The sequence below is a fragment of the Chamaea fasciata genome, unplaced genomic scaffold (assembly GCF_029207755.1).
Source record: "Chamaea fasciata isolate MVZ Bird 193981 ecotype frontalis unplaced genomic scaffold, bChaFas1.0.hap1 SCAF_371, whole genome shotgun sequence".
NCBI lineage: Eukaryota > Metazoa > Chordata > Aves > Passeriformes > Sylviidae > Chamaea > Chamaea fasciata.
In genome coordinates this window covers 185-19752 of record NW_027094456.1, presented here as the reverse complement: position 1 = coordinate 19752, position 19568 = coordinate 185, and the positions used below count along the sequence as shown (strand labels likewise).

The following is a 19568-nucleotide window of genomic DNA, read 5'->3' as shown; positions in this document are numbered from 1 at the left end:
CCCTGCCCAGTTTGGGGAGTTCTTTCCCAGTTTGGGGGTCTCTGCCCAGTTTGGGGGTCTCTGCCCAGTTTGAGGGGTCCCTGCCCAGTCTGGGGAATCCATTCCCAGTTTGACCTGGGCTCTCTCCCAGTTTAGGGAGTCCTTTCCCAGTCCGGGGGTCCCCGGGGAGCTCTGGGGGCTCCCCCCCCTCCCCCTCCCCTTTTCGGGGGGGTTTCCTTCCTGCCCCCCCCGCCGTGACGTCACGCGCGCTGTGATTCACCGGGGCTGGCACCGGGGACACGCCACTGTCCCCCCCCCGTGTCCCCCCCCGTGTCCCCCCACTGTCCCCCCGTCACTGTGTCCCCACCCGCTGCCACCCCCAAGTGTCCCCCAAGTGTCCCCAAGTGCCCCCAAGTGTCCCCAAGTATCCCGAAGTGTCCTCCAAGTGTCCCCAAGGGTCCCCAAGGGTCCCAGGCCGTCCCGCGCCCCCTCCCAGCGCGGGGTCCCCCCGTGCCCCCCCGGCCGGTGCCTGTCCCGGTCCCCGCCCGGCGCTGTCGCTTCCGCCGCCGCCGGTCCCTCCCCGGGCCCGGGGGTGACACGGTGACCTCTGGCCCCGCTCCCGCCGCGGTCACTTTATTTTTAGCTGTCGCCTCTTCCTGCCCGGATCCCGAGCGGGGACGGGGTGGGGGGGACCCACCCAGGGCCCCCCCGGGACCGGCCCGGATCGTGGGGACACGCGGGGGGACACGGGGGTGGCCGTGGGGACACACGTGGGGACACGGTGGAGTCCCGGGGGGGTCCCGGGGGTCCCGGGGGGGTGTCCCGGGGGTCCGGGGGGTCACGGGGGAGTCCCGGGGGTTCCGGGATGTCCCTGGATGTCCCGGGGTGTCCCTGGGTGTCCCGTGGGGGCCCCGGTGTGTCCCTGGGGGTCCCGGGGTGTCCCGGGGGGTGTCCCGGGGTCCGGGGGGTCACGGGGGTGTCCTGGCGGGGCTGCGGCGCGGGAGGCGCAGGCGGGGCAGGTGGAACGGGAGGCAGCGCACCGGGCGCGGCGCCGGCAGCTCCGAGAAGAACGTTCGGTGCCGGGGGGGCCCCGCCTCGGCCTCCGACCCCCCCAGATCCTGCAGCACCCCCAGGATCTCCCGGCGGGGGCCCTGAGCCCGCAGCCCCCGCGCGTCCAGCAGCGCGGCCACGTGCCTTCGGCTGCGGGGACAGCGGGGACAGAGAGTGGGGACAGAGGGACAGAGAGTGGGGACAGACAGCGGGACAGAGGGGACAGAGAGCGGGGACAGCGGGAACAGACAGAGGGGACAGTGGGGACAGACAGAGGGGACAGACAGCGGGGACCGGTGGTCAGCGGGGACAAAGCCCCCCCGGAGCCCGGGGTGAGGATTTGGGGGTTTTGGGGCGCCCCGAGCCGCGGTTCGAGCGGTCCCAGTCCCCCCTGCCCGGTTTAACTGGTCCCAGTCCCCCCTGCCCGGTTTAACGGGTGTCCCCCCTGTCCCCGGGTGGCCGCGCGTGTCACCGCCGGTCCCCGGGGCCGGGAGCGGACCTGGCGCGGGGCCGCGGCCGCTTCCCGGCGGGAGGAGCGGGGCGGGAGCTGCCGGGAAGGGCCGGAGGCCACGTCCGGTCACCGCGCTCGGTCCCCGCGGGCCAGCCGCGTCCTGCCCGGGGCCACCGCCGGCGGACCGTCCCGCCCGCGTGTGTCCCCCCGGTGACACCCGCACAGGGTCACCCCTGGTTGTGTCACCCCCGCAGGGTCCCACCCGGCCGTGTCACCCCCCCTCCCCCACACCGGTGTCACCCCCGCGGTGTCCCCGCACCCACCGGACGTCGGGGAAGTCCCTGGCCAAGGCGCCGACCTCCATCTGCAGCGCGGCCGTGTCCTCCAGCACCAGCAGCTCCCGCAGCCGCGGCACCACCGAGTCCAGCCAGGGCGACGCCGACTCCTGGGGACAGCGGGGACAGAGATGGGGACAGTGGGGACAGCCATGGGGACAGTGGGGACAGAGATGGGGACAGTGGGGACAGCCATGGGGACAGCAGGGACAGAGATGGGGACAGTGGGGACAGCCATGGGGACAGTGGGGACAGAGATGGGGACAGTGGGGACAGCCATGGGGACAGCCATGAGGACACAGATGGGGACAGCCATGGGGACAGCAATGGGGACAGTGGGGACAGCGATGGTGCCATGGCCAGGGGTGTCACCCAATGCAACAATGTCCCTGAGTGTGACCAAAGCCGACACCCAACAACGCTCCACGGGTGTCACCCACCCCGGCACCCATGGGTGTCGTGTCACCCGCCCCACCACCCCGTGTGCCCCGGGGGTCTCACCAGGCGCGTGAAGAGCTCCCGCAGCTGCCGGGCCTCGTCCCCGAGCCGTGCGGCCACGCGGGCGCGCGCCTTGGCCGAGGCGCACACCAGGCGCCCCTGCAGCAGCGGCCGCACGTACTCCAGCAGCACGCGGCGGTGCAGCTCGCTGACCACGGCCTGGGGACAGGGGACAATGACAGTGACATGGGGACACTGCGCCCACAGGGGTCACCCGGCGGTGCAGCTCGCTGACCACGGCCTGGGGACAGGGGACAATGACAGTGACATGGGGACACTGCGCCCACAGGGGTCACCCGGCGGTGCAGCTCGCTGACCATGGCCTGGGGATGGGGACAGGGACAGTGACAATGACACGGGGACAGTGACAGTGACACCAGGACACCGTGCCCGTGGGCGTCACACAGTGTGACACGGGCACACCGCACCCATGGGTGTCAGCCGACAGTGACATGGGGCCATCTGTGTCCGCAGGCGTCACCCAGAGTGACACCCAACAGCGGCACCATGTCCCATCAGTGTCACCCAACCCAACACCCCGCCGATGTCCCCGTGTCCCGGGGGTGTCACCCAGCCCAGGTGGCCGCCCGGGCCCCGCCCACCTGGTGTGGCTCGGGGTGCAGGGGGCGGAGCGTCTGCGCGAAGCCGGTGACGAGCATCACGATGGCGTCGAAGGCGTCGGAGCTCGTCAGCCACTTGCGCTTCATCAGCTTCCCGAAGTGCGGCTGGGGACACGGGGACGTCACCCACGGGTGGCACCGGGGTGGGCACCCAGGGGCGGGCACGGTGTCCCAGGGGTGTCACCCAACCCAACAGTGCCCCAGGGGTGTCACCCAACCCAACAGTGTCCCATGGGTGCCACCCAACCCAAGGATGTCCCAGGGGTGTCACCCAACCCAACAGTGTCCCAGGGGTGTCACCCAACCCAAGGATGTCCCAGGGGTGTCACCCAACACCCGACAATGTCCCATGGGTGTCACCCAACCCACCACCCCCCCCCCACGGCCGCTGTCCCCGCCCGTGGCTGTCCCCCCCTGCCCTGGGGACACCTTGAGCTCCTCGAAGAGTGGCCCCATGAGGACGTGGCCGCAGGCGCGGGTCACTCTGTCCAGCGCGGCCTGGGCCTGGCGCCGCGGCTCCTCGCTCTCGGGGTGCCCGAACTGCGCCAGGCGCTCGGCGAACGCCCTGCGGGGACCGGGGACACGGGACATGGGACATGGGGACATGGGGACACGGGGACATGGGGACATGGGGACATGGGGACATGGGGACATGGGGACACAGGGTCACGGGGACACGGCGGGGTGACCCCGGGGACACGGGACATGGGGACATGGGGACATGGAGACATGGTGACATGGGGACGTGGGGACACGGGACTTGGGGACATGGAGACCGGGGACACGGGACATGGGGACACGGGGACACGGGGTGGCCTCACCTGAACGGGGGGCAGCAGTTGGCCAAGGCGATGGTGCGGCCGGGGGCACCGTCAGAGGGGACGGGGACGTCACCGGGGGACTCCAGGAACCGCTCGACCCTGCGCTGGAAGCTGGGGACACGCCGGGGTCACCATGGTGGCATCGGGGGACAGGGGACACGGGGACACGGCTGCTGGGCCACCCCACCCGTGCCCTGTGTGTCCCCGTGTCCCTGCACCCCCTGGCCCCATCCCGTGTCACATGCCGGGGTCCCCAGCGTGTCCCCAGCGTGTCCCCACCTGTGCAGGAAGGCCACCAGCACTCCCAGCAGGCTGTGCGCCATCTCCCGCCCGAACTCGGGGGTCACCTGGGGGGCTCGGTCCACGTGTGCCCGCAGCAGCTGTGGGGACGATGCCACCGCGGGGGTGGGGACAATGACACCGTGGGGATGGGGACACGGCCATCACCGTGGTGTCCCCTGGGCCACCTCGGGGCCACCCCAGGGGACACCCCGGGGGACGGGGCCGGGCCCCGGGGGTGGCCGTACCCCGGTGACACGCGTGGCCAGCCCGTCCTCCATGTCGTGGCTGGTGACATCCTCGGGCCACGTGTCCTCGCTGAGCTGCAGCTCCTGCGCCACCGCCACCTCCACCTTGGCCTGCGACAGCGCGGGGACATCGCGTGGGGACAGCAGGGACAGCGGGGACAGCGGGGACAGCGGGCGCCGAGTCCCCTGCCACCCCGTGCCACCCCCTGCCACCCCCCGCCCTGGGACTGTCCCTCCTGGTGCCACCGCAGTGCCAGTCCCAGCGCCACCACAGAGCCCCCAGTGTCCCCACAGTGCCCCCCCAGTGTCCCCGGTGTCCCCAGGGTGTCCCCAGGGTGTCCCCGGTGTCCCCACCTTGACGGCAGCAATGCAGGAGCTCTCCAGGTCGCGCTGGGTCTCGGGGGGCAGGAGGGGCCCCAGTTCCTGTGCCCGCAGCAGAGCCCCCACCTCGGGGTGCCCCAACACCTCCCTGGGGGGACAGGGCCGGTGACAACCCGGGGATGGGCTGGGGACACCCTGGGGACACCCACCCTGGGGGGACAGGGCCGGGGACACCCCGGGGACGGGCTGGGGACACCCTGGGGACACCCCGGGGACGGGCTGGGGACACCCCGGGGACACCCACCCTGGGGGGACAGGGCCGGTGACACCCCGGGGACACCCCGGGAACACCCTGGAGACACCCCGGGGACGGGCCGGGGACACCCCGGGGACACCCTGGGGACACCCACCCTGGGGGGACAGGGCCGGTGACACCCCGGGGACACCCCGGGAACTCCCTGGGGACACCCCGGTGACGGGCTGGGGACACCCCGGGGACACCCACCCTGGGGGGACAGGGCCGGTGACACCCCGGGGACGGGCTGGGGACACTGCGGTGCCCTGGGTGTCACACCCCGTGTGCTGGGGTGGGCGGGGCAGATGTTGGGGGGTCCCACTGGTGCCATGAGGAGTGTGGGGGGTCCCAGGTGTGTCGCAGGTGTGTCCCAGGGCTGACACCACCCAAGGCTCCCGGGCTGGGGCAGACTTTGGGGGGTCCCACGGGTGTCATGAGGAGTGCGGGGGGTCCCCAGGGTATCCCAGGTGTGCCCCAGGTGTGTCCCAGGTGTGACACCGTCTGTGCCGGGCTGGGCGGGGCAGCCTTTGGGGGGGCGTCCCACAGGTGACGTGCCACCCCTCTCGAGGGGGCTCCCACAGGCGAGGCCCCACGCGCCCGCCTCACCTGGGGTAGGCGTTGCTGTGCCAGTCCAGCAGCAGGTAGAGGTCGGGCACGCTCAGCGGCCTCTGGGCCAGCGCCCGCAGCTGCTGCGCCAGCGCCCGGTGGTAGCCGCGGGCGTAGACCCCCAGAGCCCCGTACTCGGGGGGGTAGGCGGGCGCCACGCGGCTCCTGACGACCCCCAGGTCGCCCACCACCCTGGCGGCCAGCGCGGCCAGCCGCGCCCCCAGCCCGCCCGCCGGGGCCACCTGCGCCAGGCGCTCGCTGGCCGCCCGCGCCACCGCGTCCCGCCAGCGCCGCCGCAGCCCCCGCGGCCTCCCCGGCGCCCCGGGGCCGCTGCGGGCGTCCGCCGCCTCCTCCTGCTCCAGCACGGCCACCACGGCCCGCAGCGGGGCCGCCGCCGCCGCCGCCACCGACTCGGCCACCACGGCCCAGAGCTGCGCCAGCAGCGCCCGGTACAGCAGCGCCACGTCCCGGGCCCGCCGCCCGCCCGCGGCCGCCGGCGACGGCGGAGGGGACGGCGCCGAGGGTGGGGACGCCGGCGAGGGTGGCCGCGACGGGGACGAGCGGCACTCGGCCTCCAGGGCGATGATCTGGGCGTCCGCCGCCACCAGGTCGCGGCGCTGGATCAGCTCCAGGATCTCCAGCACTGCGGGGACAGCGCGTGGCACCGTGGCACCGTGTCACCTGTCACCGGCTCTCCCCCCGTCCCCGCGTTCCTCGTCTCTGTCCCCAGCCCGGGTCTCCATCCCGTGTCCCCAAGTCGCCACCCCCGTGTCCCTGTGTTCACACGTCCCTTGACCCCGTCCCGGTCTCCATCCCCATGTCTCCTGTCCCAACGCCCAAAGTCCCCATCCCCGTGTCCCCGTGTCCCTTGTCACCATCCCCATGTCCCTGTGTCCCATGACACCATCCCCTTGTCCCCATCCCCGTGTCTCCTGTCCCAACGCCCAAAGTCCCCATCCCCGTGTCACCGTGTCCCTTGTCACCATCCCCATGTCCCTGTGTCCCATGACACCATCCCCTTGTCCCCATCCCCGCGTCTCCTGTCCCACCGCCCAAAGTCCCCATCCCCGTGTCTCCTGTCCCAACGCCCAAAGTCCCCACCCCCGTGTCCCTTGTCACCACGTCCCTGTGGCCTCTGTCACCGTCTCTGAGCCCCCACGTCCTCTTGTCCCCATGTCCCCCGTCCCCATGTCCCTTGTCCCATCTCCCAAAGTCCCCCTGCCCGTGTCCCTATGTCCCTTGTCACCATCCCCGTGTCTCTGCGGCCTCTGTCCCCACATTCCCCTGTCCCCATCCCCTGTCCCCAAGCCCCCCGGTGTCCCCCCGCTGTCCCCAAGCCCCCCGGTGTCCCCCCGCTGTCCCCCCGTGTCCCCACTCACCCGACAGCGGCTCCCTGTCTCTGTCGCCGTCCTTGTCCCTCCCGCCGCTCTCCGGCCGCTGTCCCGCTCCGTCCGCGCCGTCCCCGGCCTGTCCCTCCACCGGCGACACCTTCTCCGTCCCGCGCTGTCCCCACGTCCCCAGGGCCAGGCGCAGCAGCGACCCCCGCTTGCCCCCGCCCGCCTCCTCCGGGGCTCTCCGGGCGACCCCCGAGTCCTCGGAGCGGCGGCGGCCGCGGGGTCCCGCGGGGTCCCGGGGGCGGCGGCCGCGGCCGAAGGGTCCCCCGAGCTGTCCCAGGTGTCCCCCGAGCTGTCCCAGGTGTCCCCCCCAGCCCCACCAGCCCGCCCAGGGTGGCGCGGCGTCGCCGGCGGCTCTCGGGGTTGGTGGCGAAGGGGTCCCCGTCCCCCGGTGTCCCGCCCGGGGGTCTCCGGAGCAGCGGCATGGCCGGGCGGGGGGGGACACCGAGGGGACAGCGGGGATGTCACCCACAGAGGGGACACACCGAGGGGACAGCGGGGATGTCACCCGCGGGGAGAGGGGACAGCGGGGATATCACCCACAGAGGGGACACACCGAGGGGACAGCGGGGATGTCACCCGCGGGACGAGCGAGAACGGAGCCCCCCGGGGCTGGCGCTGGCTCTGGTGGCTCGGGTGGCTCTGGTGGCACTGGCGGCTCTGATGGCACCGGTGGCTCGGGTGACCCCGGTGGCTCTGGTGGCGCTGGCGACGGTGGTGGCTCCGGTGGCACTGGCGCTGTTCGCGGTGGCACTGGCGGTGGCACCGGCGGCACTTGCGACGGCTGCGGTGGCACTGACGGTGACAGTGGTGGCACCGGCGCTGTTCGCGGTGGCACTGTCGGTGGCACTGGCGGCAACGGCGGCGGCTGCGGTGGCACTGGCGGTGACAGTGGTGGCACCGGCGGCGCTGGCGGCGGCTGCGGTGGCACTGGCGGCACTGGCGGTGACAGTGGCGGCGCCGGCGGTGGCCGCGGCGACACTGGCGGGGACACGGCGGGGACAGCGGTGGCGTGGCCGGGGGTTTCCTGAGGAAGCGCCGCCCCGGTGGGGCCTCCCCGGCCGGGCAGGGTCAGCCCCGGTTCCGCCCGGACACCGGCACGGGGCGGGGGACAGCGGGGACACCGCGGCGGGGGCGGGGGACACCGCGGCGGGGGCGGGGGACACCGCGGTGGCACTTGGGGGACACCGGCATGGCATCCTGGGGACAGCGGGATGGCACCCTGGGGACAGCGGGGACACCGGGAGGGGACCCTGGTGGCACTGGGGACTCTGGGGACACCGGGGTGGGACACCGGGAGTGGCACAGGCGACACGACAGCGCCGGGAGGGGACCGCGGTGGCACCGGGGGACACAGGGGTGACACAGGGACCCCGCGGGGGACAGGGACGCGGCCCCGATGGCACAGGGGGACACAGGGAGGGGACCGCAGGGACACCGGGGGATGGCGCGGGGACGGGAGGCAGCGAAACCGGGGACCTCAGGGGTGACGGGGAGGGGACATGGGTGACACCGGCGGCCCCGCAGGTGACGGAGGGGACGGGGGGTGACACTGGACACCCCCGGTGTGACACGGAGGGGACACAGGTGACACTGGACACCCACGGTGTGACAGGGAGGGGACACAAGGGGCCCCAGGTGTGACAGGGAGGGGACACCAGGGACCCCCGGTGTGACACGGAGGGGACACGTCCCCCTCCACGTGATCCCCGCGCGCCCCACGCGACTCCTCCCCGGTCACGCACAGGTTAAACCGCGCTCCCTCCTCCCATTGGCCGAGCGCTCAGCCAATCGCCGCGCGCTCCCCGCGCTCCACCACGCCCCCTCCGGGGGCGCGCCCAGCTGTCTCCATGCCCGGGCGGCGCGTTCCCATTGGTCCTCTCCCCGCCGTGGGCGTGTCCAGCCCCGCCCCGCCCGCTCTGCTTACCGGGGCCAGCCCCGCCCCCGGCGCGCCCCGGTTCCGGTTCCGGCGCCATGGCGGCCACGGCCCGGCCCCTCCGCCCCCCCCGGTAACGGGACCCCCCCCCGCCCCTTCCGCCGGGACCGGGCGGCCCCGAGCGCGGGCCCGCCCCTCCCGGCGCCCCCCGGAGCCCCCCCCGCGCCGGGACCATGAGCTCGCGCTCCGCCCTGGCGGCGGGGAACGAGCGGAACGCGGACACGGTGAGGGCCCGGGGGGCGCCGGGGGGCACCGGGGACCGGGGAGGGCCCGGGGGGCACCGGGGACCGAGGAGGGCCCGGGGGGTACCGGGAACCGGGGAGGGGCCGGGGGGCACCGGGGACCGGGGAGAGGCCGGGAGGCACCGGGGGGCGCCGGGAACCGGGGAGGGGCCGGGGGGCACCGGGGACCGAGGAGGGCCCGGGGGTACCGGGAACCGGGGAGGGGCCGGGGGGCACCGGGGACCGGGGAGGGCCCGGGGGGCACCGGGGACCGGGAAACGGGGAGGGGCCGGGGGGCACCGGAGGGCGCCGGGGACCGGGGAGGGCCCGGGGGGCACCGGGGACCGGGGAGGGCCCGGGGGTCCCGGTAAAGCGGCGGGGGGGGAGAGCGGGGGGGGCTCGGGGGGCACCGGGAGCACCGGGGGTGGGGCGGGGGGGGGTCCGGGGGGTCGGGGGGCACCGGCGGGCACCGGGAACCGGGGAGGGCCCGGGGGGAGCCGGGAACCGGGGAGGGCCCGGGGGTCCCGGTAAAGCGACGGGGGGCGTAGCCGGGGGGGGCTCGGGGGGCATCGGGGGTGGGGCTGGGGGCGTCCCGGGGGTCTCTGCCGCGGTGGTTTGGGGGGGAAGGGCGTCTCGGGGTTTGGAGTAATTTGGGGAGGGGTCGCAGTGGAGTGGGGGCGGTCCCGGGGTCTCGCTCAGGGGGTTTGGGGGGTCTCGGGGGGTCTCAGGGGGTATCAGGGGGTCTCAGCCCTGCTGTAGTTGGGGTGGGGGTCTCACCCCCTCCGGAGGTTATTTTGGGGAGGGGTCCCGCTCCCTGCCCAGGGGTTTTTAGGGGGTTCCCCCCTGCAGCAATTCGGGGAGGGGTCTCAGGGGTGACCCCGTAATTCGGGGAGGGGGTCTCACCCTGTTATCTTAGGGAGGGGTCTCCGTTATTTCGGGTTGGGGTCTCCCCCTGTCAATTTGTGGAGGGGGGGTCTCACTGTGTCAGTTTGGGGAGGGGTCTCACTGTGGTGTTTTTTTGGGGGGGTCTCCCTGCATTATTTTGGGTTGGGGTCTCAGGGTACTTCGGTGAGGGGTCCCAGGGTTGACCCCGCAATTCGGGTTGGGGTCTCCCCTTGTCAATTTGGAGGGAGTCTCACTGTGTTAATTTGGGGAGGGGTCTCACTGTTATTTCCCCCCCCAGCTGGGGGGCCCGGGGGTTTTGGGTTGGGGTCTTCCTGTTAATTGGGGTCGGGGTTTTTCTGTTAACTGTGGTCGGGGTCTCCCTGTTATTTCAGGTTGGGGTTTCCCTGTGTTAATTTGGGTTGGGGTCTCTCCGTTAATTTGGGTCAGGGTCTCCCCCAGCTGGCGGGCCTGGGGGGTTTTGGGTTGGGGTCTCTGTGTTAATTTGGGTCGGGGTCTCCCTGTGGTAATTGTGGTCGGGGTCTCCCCCAGCTGGCGGGCCCGGGGGGGTTTGGGTTGGGGTCTCTGTGGTAATTTGGGTTGGGGTCTCTCCATTAATTGTGGTCGGGGTCTCCCCCAGCTGGCGGGCCCGGGGGCCGGCGGCCGCCCCGAGAAGGGCGGGGGGTGGCCGGGGGGGCGCGGGCCCGGAGCCCCCCGGGGCAGGAACTCGCTGGGGGCCGAGGAGCCGCCGCACGTGGGCAACTACCGCCTGCTGCGCACCATCGGCAAGGGCAACTTCGCCAAGGTCAAACTGGCCCGGCACGTGCTCACCGGCCGAGAGGTGGGCGGGCAGGGGGCGCGGGGGGCTTTGGGGGGCTTTGGGGGGCTGGGGAGGGGGGTTAGGGGGCATTTGGGGGGATTTGGGGGGCTGGGGAGGGGGCGTGGGGGGATTTGGGGGACTGGGGAGGGGGCGTGGGGGGATTTGCAGGGCTGGGGAGGGGGGTTAGGGGGGATTTGGGGGGATTTGGGGGGCTGGGGGGGGCGTGGGGGGATTTGGGGGGATGGGGAGGGGTTTTAGGGGGGATTTGGGGGGATGGGGAGGGGGTTTAGGGGGGATTTGGGGGGCTCAGGGGTGAATTGGGGCAGCGGGAGGGGGCTCCGGGGGCTGGGGAGGGGTCTGGGGGCAGTTAGGGGGCAATGGGAGGGGGCTCGGGGGGGATTTGGGGCAGTGGGAGGGGCTTTGGGGGTCAGGGGAGGGGTCTCAGGTGGATTTGGGGGTCCCGGGGGGATTTGGGCGTCCCGGGGGGATCTCTGGGTGCCCCCCTGAGCCCCCTCCCCACTTTAGGTCGCCATCAAAATCATCGACAAGACCCAGCTGAACCCCACCAGCCTGCAGAAGGTGGGGAGGGGTCCCGGGGGGTCCCGGGGGTCTCCCCCGGTTTGGGGAGGGGTCCAGGGGGGGGATTGGGAGGTTCCCCTATTTTGGGGAGGGGTCCCGGGGATCTCCCCCAGTTTGGGGAGGGGTCCCGGGGGTCTCCCCCAGTTTGGGGAGGGGTCCCGGGGGTCTCCCCCATTTTGGGGAGGGGTCCCGCTGACCTTTGCCCCCCCCAGCTGTTTCGGGAAGTTCGGATCATGAAGGGGCTGAACCACCCCAACATCGGTGAGGGGGGCCGGTGGGGAGGGGGCCCGGGGAGGGTCGGAGGTGAGGGAGGGTCCCGGGGAGGGGAGGGGTCCTGGGGAGGGGACCCGGGGAGGGGAGGGGTCCCCAGGGTGGGTCGGGGGGGTTAGGGAGGGTCAGAAAGGTGGGGAAGGGTCCTAGGGCTGGGGAGGGGTCCAGAGAGGTGGGGGAGGGTCCCAGTGAGGGGAGGGGTCCCCAGAGGTGAGGGAGGGTCCCAGTGAGGGGAGGGGTCCCCAGAGGTGAGGGAGGGTCACAGGTGAGGGGAGGGGTCCCCAGAGGTGGGGGAGGGTCCCAGGTGAGGGGAGGGGTCCCCAGAGGTGGGGGAGGGTCCCAGGTGAGGGGAGGGGTCCCCGCTGACCCCCCTGTGTGTCCCTTCCCCCCCCAGTGAAGCTGTTTGAGGTGATCGAGACGGAGAAAACGCTTTACCTGGTGATGGAGTATGCCAGCGCAGGTGGGGCTGGGACACACCTGGGACACCTGGGACACACCTGGGACACACCTGGGACAGCCTGGGACACACCTGGGACACACCTGGGGACACCTGGGACACACCTGGGACACACCTGGGGACACCTGGAACACACCTGGGGACACCTGGGACACACCTGGGGACACACCTGGGACACACCTGGGACAGCCTGGGACACACCTGGGACACACCTGGGACACACCTGGGACACACCTGGGACAGCCTGGGACACACCTGGGACACACCTGGGGACACCTGGGACACACCTGGGGACACACCTGGGACACACCTGGGACAGCCTGGGACACACCTGGGGACACCTGGGACACCTGGGACACACCTGGGACAGCCTGGGACACACCTGGGGACACCTGGGACACACCTGGGGACACACCTGGGGACACCGGGGACACACCTGGGACACACCTGGGGACACCTGGGACACACCTGGGGACACACCTGGGACACACCTGGGGACACCTGGGACACACCTGGGACACACCTGGGGACACACCTGGGACACACCTGGGGACACACCTGGGACACACCTGGGGACACCTGGGGACACTGAGACACCCCCCCCAGGACCCCCAGGGGACACCGAGACCCCCCCCAAGTGCTGGTTTTGGGTGACCCCAGGTGTGTCCCCCCCGTCCAGGTGAGGTGTTTGATTACCTGGTGTCCCACGGGAGGATGAAGGAGAAGGAGGCGCGGGCCAAGTTCAGACAGGTGGGGACAGCGTGGGGACCTCGGGGTGGCCTGGGGACACCCTGGCGGGTTTGGGGACACCCGGGGGTTTTTGGGGACACCCTGGGGGGGTTTGGGGACACCCTGGGGGGCTCTGGGGACCCGCGGTGACAGTGCCACCCGCTGTCCCCAGATCGTCTCAGCCGTGCATTACTGCCACCAGAAGAACATCGTGCACAGGGACCTCAAGGTGGGACACGGCGGGGACACGGGGGCGTGCCACCACCTGGGGAGACGTCCCGGTGTCCCTGTCCTCGTCTCCCTGTCCCCGTGTCCCTGTCCCCAGGCCGAGAACTTCCTCCTGGACGCCGACGCCACCATCAAGATCCCGTCCCAGTGTCCCTGTCCCTGTCCTGGTGTCCCTGCCCCAGTGTCCCCATGTCCCCACTGCTGTCCCCGTGTCCCCACTGATGTCCCTGTGTCCCCTCCACTGTCCCCATGTCCCCATCGCTGTCCCCAGGCCGGGAACCTCCTCCTGGACGCTGACACCAGCATCAAGATCCCGTCCCAATGTCCCTGTCCCTGTCCTGGTGTCCCTGCCCCAGTGTCCCCATGTCCCCACTGCTGTCCCCGTGTCCCCACTGATGTCCCTGTGTCCCCTCCACTGTCCCCATGTCCCCATCGCTGTCCCCAGGCCGGGAACCTCCTCCTGGACGCTGACACCAACATCAAGATCCCGTCCCAATGTCCCTGTCCCTGTCCCGGTTTCCCTGCCCCAGTGTCCCCATGTCCCCACTGACGTCCCATTGTCCCCACCGCTGTCCCTGTGTCCCCACTGATGTCCCCGTGTCCCCAGGCCGAGAACCTCCTCCTGGACGCCGACGCCAACATCAAGATCGCCGATTTCGGCTTCAGCAACGAGTTCTCTCGGGGCTCCAAGCTGGACACGTTCTGCGGCTCGCCGCCCTACGCCGCCCCCGAGCTCTTCCAGGGCAAGAAGTACGACGGGCCCGAGGTGGACATCTGGAGCCTGGGGGTCATCCTCTACACGCTGGTCAGCGGCTCGCTGCCCTTCGACGGGCACAACCTCAAGGTGACCGCTGCTGCTGTCACCTGCTGTCACCCCGTGACCCCCTCAGGCCCCTCCAGCAGCCTCAGGGCCGCACCTGTGTCCCCTTCCCTATGGGTCCGCTCTGTCCCCTCTGTGCCACCACCCCAAATGTCCGTGACCCAAGTGACCCCAGGTGACCGCAGATAACCCTGGGTGACCCTGGGGAACCCTGAGTGACCCGGGTGGCCCTGAGTGACCCTGAATGACCTGGGTGACCCTGAGTGACCCAGGTGACCCCAGGTGACCACAGATAACTCTGGGTGACCCTGAATGACCCAGGTGACCCTGAATGACCCAGGTGACCACAGATAACCCCAGGTGGCCCTGGGTGGCCCTGGATGACCCGGGTGACCCCAGGTGACCACAGATGACCCCGGGTGACCCCGTGTGACCGCGGTGTCCCCCGGTGTCCCCTCAGGAGCTGCGGGAGCGCGTCCTGCGGGGCAAGTACCGGGTGCCCTTCTACATGTCCACGGACTGCGAGAACATCCTGCGGCGCTTCCTGGTGCTCAACCCCGCCAAGCGCTGCACCCTCGAGGTTTGGGGGGTCCTGGGGGGTCACAGGGGGTCGTGGGGGGCTCATGGAGCGTGGGGGGTCCTGGGGGGTCACAGGGGGTCGTGGGGGGGGTTTCAGGGGGGTCTTGGGGCAGTTTTGGGGGTCTTGGGGTGGTTTGGGGGGGTCTTGGGGTGGTTTTGAGGGGTTTTGGGGCGGTCTCCATGTCCCTGATGTCCCCTGACGTCCCCTGTTGTCCCCTGACCTCCCCTGACATCCCCTGATGTCCCCCTGTCCCCCTGATGTCCCCCGACATCCCCTGACATCCCCTGATGTCCCTTGACGTCCCCCGATGTCCCCCTGTCCCCCTGATGTCCCCTGTTGTCCCCCTGATGTCCTCTGTTGTCCCCTGACGTCCCCTGACGTCCCCTGACATCCCCTGACATCCCCCGATGTCCCCCTGTCCCCCCGATGTCCCCCTGATGTCCCCTGTTGTCCCCCGACGTCCCCCGACGTCCCCTGACGTCCCCTGTCCCCTTCCCAGCAAATCATGAAGGACAAGTGGATCAACATCGGCTACGAGGGGGACGAGCTGACGCCCTACACGGAGCCCCAGGAGGACTTTGGGGACACCAAGCGCATCGGTGACGGCCCCTGGGACGCGCTGGGGACCCTGGGGGACAGCCCGGGGCGCTGGCAGCGCGGTGACACCGCCCTGTGTCCCCGCAGAGGTGATGGTGGGCATGGGGTACACCAGGGACGAGATCAAGGAGGCGCTGAGCACGCACAAGTACAACGAGGTGACGGCCACCTACCTGCTGCTGGGACGGAGGGGAGAGGTGGGTGACACCGGGGACACTGGGGACATCCAGGGGATTGGGGACATCCAGGGGATTGGGGACACTGGGGACACGGCCACCTACCTGCTGCTGGGACGGAGGGGAGAGGTGGGTGACACCGGGGACACCGGGGACATCCAGGGGATTGGGGACATCGGGGACATCCAGGGGATTGGGGACACTGGGGACACGGCCACCTACCTGCTGCTGGGACGGAGGGGAGAGGTGGGTGACACCGGGGACACCGGGGACATCCAGGGGATTGGGGACATCCAGGGGATTGGGGACATCGGGGACATCCAGGGGATTGGGGACACTGGGGACACGGCCACCTACCTGCTGCTGGGACGGAGGGGAGAGGTGGGTGACACCGGGGACACCGGGGACATCCAGGGGATTGGGGACACTGGGGGGATTGGGGACATCGGGGACATCCAGGGGATTGGGGACACTGGGGACATTGAAGGGATTGAGGGGGTTGGGGGGATTGGGGACATTGATGACACTGTGGCCCCGGTGACAGCCCGAGGGTGGCAGTGCCCTGTCCCTGTCCCTGGGGTGGGTGGCAGTGACGCTGTGACCCCGGTGACACTGTGACCCGGTGACAGCCCGAGGGTGGCAGTGCCCTGTCCCTGTCACGCCTGCGGGGCCCGGCCGAGGCTCCCAACGGTGCCACCAAGTCGGGGACGTCGGGGACACACGGGAAGGGACAGCGCGGGGGGGGCCACCACCGGCAGCGGCGCCACAGCGACTTCTGTGAGTGACACTGGGGACTCTGGGGACATCGGGGACATTGGGGACATTGGGGGGACATCGGAGACACAGCGACTTCTGTGGGGGACACTGGGGACATTGGGGGGGACATTGGGGGGACGTTGGGGGGACATCAGAGACACAGCGACTTCTGTGAGTGACACTGGGGACATTGGGGACGCTGGGGACACTGGGGGACATTGCAGAGGTCAGGGACGTCGGGGGGACATTGGGGACATTGTGACACAGTGACCTGAGTGACCCCAGGCCGTGGGGAGCAGACTGGGGGGGTCCAGCCCCCCCCCCCCCGCGTCCCCCCCAGGTGTCACAGGTGTCCCCTCCTGTCCCCGCAGGTGGCCCCGCCCCCGCCCCCGCCCCCCCCCAAGCGCAGCCCAACCAGCGCCGGCGCCGCGGAGCTGCGGGAGGGGCCGGGGGGCGTGGCCGGGGGCGTGGCCGGGGCCCCTCCCCGCAGGGGCAGTGGGGGCGGTGCAGGGGGGACGGTGCGAGGCCCAGGCCCCGCCCCCCCGTCGAGCCCCCTGGTCAGCTCCGCCCACAACCCCAACAAGGCCGAGATCCCCGAGAGGCACCCGGACAATGCGGTGGGTACCTGGGACACACCTGGGACACACCTGGGGGGACACCTGGGACACACCTGGGACAGCCTGGGAGGACACCTGGGACACACCTGGGGACACACCTGGGGACACACCTGGGACACACCTGGGACACACCTGGGGGGCACCTGGGACACACCTGGGACATACCTGGGAGGACACCTGGGACACACCTGGGGGGACACCTGGGACACACCTGGGACAGCCTGGGGGGACACCTGGGACACACCTGGGACACACCTGGGGGGCACCTGGGACACACCTGGGACATACCTGGGGGGACACCTGGGACACACCTGGGACACACCTGGGGGGCACCTGGGACACACCTGGGACACACCTGGGACATACCTGGGAGGACACCTGGGACACACCTGGGGACACACCTGGGACACACCTGGGACACACCTGGGACATACCTGGGAGGACACCTGGGGACAAACCTGGGACACACCTGGGACACACCTGGGGGGACACCTGGAGGGACACCTGGGACACACCTGGGGCACACCTGGGGGGACACCTGGGAACACACCTGGGACACACCTGGGGGGACACCTGGGGACACACCTGGGCACCTGGGGGGCATGGGGGAAGCTGGGGGGACATGGGGACACCTGGGGGGGACATGGGGGGTACCTGGGGTACTTGCGGGGACACCTGGGTGGCGGGGGTGACGCCAGGGCTGTGCCCCCCCAGCCCCACGTGCCCCCCAGCGTGATGGGCCGCAGGAACACCTACGTGTGCTCCGAGCGCCCGGGCGGGGAGCGGCACCTGCTGCTGCCCAACGGCAAGGACAGGTGAGGCAGAACCGCCCCAAACCCCGCCCAAATCCACCCCAAAATCCACCTGGGCCCCACCTAACACCTGTCCCCGTGTCACCTGTGCCGCCTGTCCCCAGCCCGGCGCTGTGGGGAGGGATCACCTGTGGGTGTCACCTGTGTGAATGCGGGGACACCTGTGGGTGTCATGTGCGGGCGTGGCTGTCACCTGAGGCTCACCTGTGCGTGCAGGTGTCACCTGTGTGTGTTACCTGTGTGAATGTGGGGTCACCTGTGGGTGTCACCTGGGTGTCTCACCTGTCACCTGCCTGTCCCCCCCAGCCTGTCGTCCCGCCCGCCGCCGTCCCCCTCCAGCCACTCTCTGGGCGGGGCTCACCTGGCTCACCTGGCCCGGGGCTGCTCCGCCCGCAGCACCTTCCACGGCGGGGGGGGCGGGGGCGGGGCCGGGGGAGGCCGCGAGCGCCGGGGGGGCGTGGCCGCCGGAGCCCCGCCCCCTTCCTCGCCCCCGCCCGCCCCCGCCGCCGCCTCCCCCCGGCCCCGCCCCACGGCCACGCTGCTCAGCAAGATCACCTCCAAGCTGACCCGCAGGTGAGCGCACCTGGGCGGTCCTCGGCATCCCCTGGGGGGGTTCAGCCCCACCTGGGGCGTCACTGTCACCTGCGGGGCCTCCTCATCCTCACCTGGACGGGGTTCGGTGTTACCTGGGGCGGGTTCAGCCTCACCTGTCCCCTCACCTGTCCAGGGTGTCCCTGGACCCCTCCCGGCGCCAGAGCTCCAATCGCTGCGTCTCGGCCACGCCCGGGCCCGGCGCCACCAAGATCCGTAAGTGACACCTGGGACGTCACCTGGGCCACCACCTGGCACACCTGGGATGTCACCTGTGTCACCTGGGACACCTGGGATGTCACCTGTGTCACCACCTGGCACACCTGGGATGTCACCTGTGTCACCTGGGACACCTGGGACACCTGGAATGTCACCTGTGTCACCACCTGGGACACCTGGGACACCTGGGACACCTGTCTCAGTGCCACCAGGGGATTTTACTTTGATTTTTTGGGATTTTGGGGATTTTTGGGGATTTTTGGGATTTTTGGGTGGGATTCCCCCCTAACCCCGCCCCTCACCTGTCCCCCCCCAGGGTCGCAGACGAACCTGCGGGAATCGGGGGACCTGCGCTCACAAGGTGGGTCCCGCCCCCTCCCCTCCCCTCACCTGGGGTGACCCCAGCTCCCCCCGGGGTGACCCCAGCCCCACCTGTGTGACCCCAGCCCCACCTGTGTGACCCCAGCCCCACCTGTGCCCCTCCCCACAGTTGCCATCTACCTGGGGATCAAGCGGAAGCCGCCCCCCGGCTGCTCCGAGGGGGGGGGGCTGTGACGGGGGGGCTGCAACGACCCCCCCCCACTGCCCCGGGAACCCCCCCCGGGCCTAGGACCCCCCAGGACCGGATCGGGACCCCCCCGGGACCCCCCAGGACCGAATTGGGACCCCCCCGGGACCCCCCAGGACCGGATCCGGACCACCGGGACTGGATCGGGACCACCACGGCCGCGGTTCCCGGGACCCCCCAAAACGAGACTGGGACCCCCCCGGGACCTCCAGAATTGCACTGGGACCCCCCCGGGACCCCCGGGACCAGACCGGGACCCCCAAAACGAGACTGGGACCCCCCCGGGACCCCCAAAACCTGCCCTGGGGGTCCCCTCTCAACACCCGCAGCAGCACTGGGACCCCCCCGGGGGCTTCGGTGACACCGGGATCCCCCGGCCCCCCCAGGATCCCGGGACCCCCCCTCAAATCGGGACCAGCGGAGCTGGGACCCCCCCCGGCCCGCCCCGCTCCGCTGGGGACATCGGGGGTCCGCGACATCGGTGCCAAGATTTTGGGGACCCCCCGCCCCCCCCCCCCCTTCCGTGTACAGTCTGTAAATACGGCCCCGCCCCCCGGGCCCCGCCCCCTGAGACTCCGCCCCCACATTTTTAAGTTATTCCTGCCCCGATTTGTCCCCCCCGGACCCGCCCCGCCCCCCGCCCCCCCCAAAAAAACAAAATAAATGTAGGGACCCCCGAGAGGGGCGTGGCTTGTGTGTGCGGAGGGGCGTGGCTGGGGAGGGGGCGTGGCTGGGGTGCTCATGGGGGGTTTTGGGGCGGGGGTTTGGAGAAAAAAGCCCTCCGCGTCACTCAAGGGGCGTGGCCAGCAGAGC

General features: G+C 71.2%; 2 protein-coding genes across 2 annotated transcripts; one reads left to right on the top strand and one right to left on the bottom strand.

The window, feature by feature from the left end:
- Positions 1–598: 598 nt before the first annotated feature.
- On the bottom strand, positions 599–8096 carry LOC136305341 (tumor necrosis factor alpha-induced protein 2-like). Its single transcript, XM_066208587.1, has 12 exons — positions 7477–8096; positions 6883–7253; positions 5504–6146; positions 4636–4750; positions 4282–4392; positions 4034–4134; positions 3755–3865; positions 3363–3498; positions 2916–3038; positions 2317–2472; positions 1804–1925; positions 599–1179 (listed from the first exon to the last, which is right to left on the bottom strand). The coding sequence occupies exons 1-12, from the start codon at positions 8094–8096 to the stop codon at positions 948–950; spliced, it is 2841 nt and encodes a 946-aa protein (XP_066064684.1). The 3' UTR covers positions 599–947.
- A 773-nt stretch (positions 8097–8869) lies between these two features.
- On the top strand, positions 8870–18835 carry LOC136305343 (MAP/microtubule affinity-regulating kinase 4-like). Its single transcript, XM_066208592.1, is given in 19 exon segments — positions 8870–9057; positions 10577–10777; positions 11282–11335; positions 11548–11596; positions 12000–12065; positions 12742–12812; positions 12964–13020; positions 13627–13863; positions 14300–14419; positions 14919–15018; positions 15104–15213; positions 15822–15969; positions 16320–16342; positions 16344–16565; positions 17280–17380; positions 17684–17950; positions 18105–18184; positions 18504–18548; positions 18678–18835. Coding segments are annotated over 19 exon segments (2067 nt in total). The 5' UTR covers positions 8870–9006; the 3' UTR covers positions 18743–18835.
- The last annotated feature ends 733 nt before the right edge of the window (positions 18836–19568 follow it).

Excerpts from the sequence above, each read along its gene's own strand:
- LOC136305341 (XM_066208587.1), bottom strand. The coding sequence starts at position 8,096 with ATGCCATGCCGGTGTCCCCCAAGTGCCACCGCGGTGTCCCCCGCCCCC. Across the intron at positions 4,751-5,503 it reads CACAGCAACGCCTACCCCAG|GGAGGTGTTGGGGCACCCCG; the intron begins GTGAGGCGGGCG and ends CTGTCCCCCCAG. Across the intron at positions 3,039-3,362 it reads CACTCTTCGAGGAGCTCAAG|CCGCACTTCGGGAAGCTGAT; the intron begins GTGTCCCCAGGG and ends CCGTGTCCCCAG.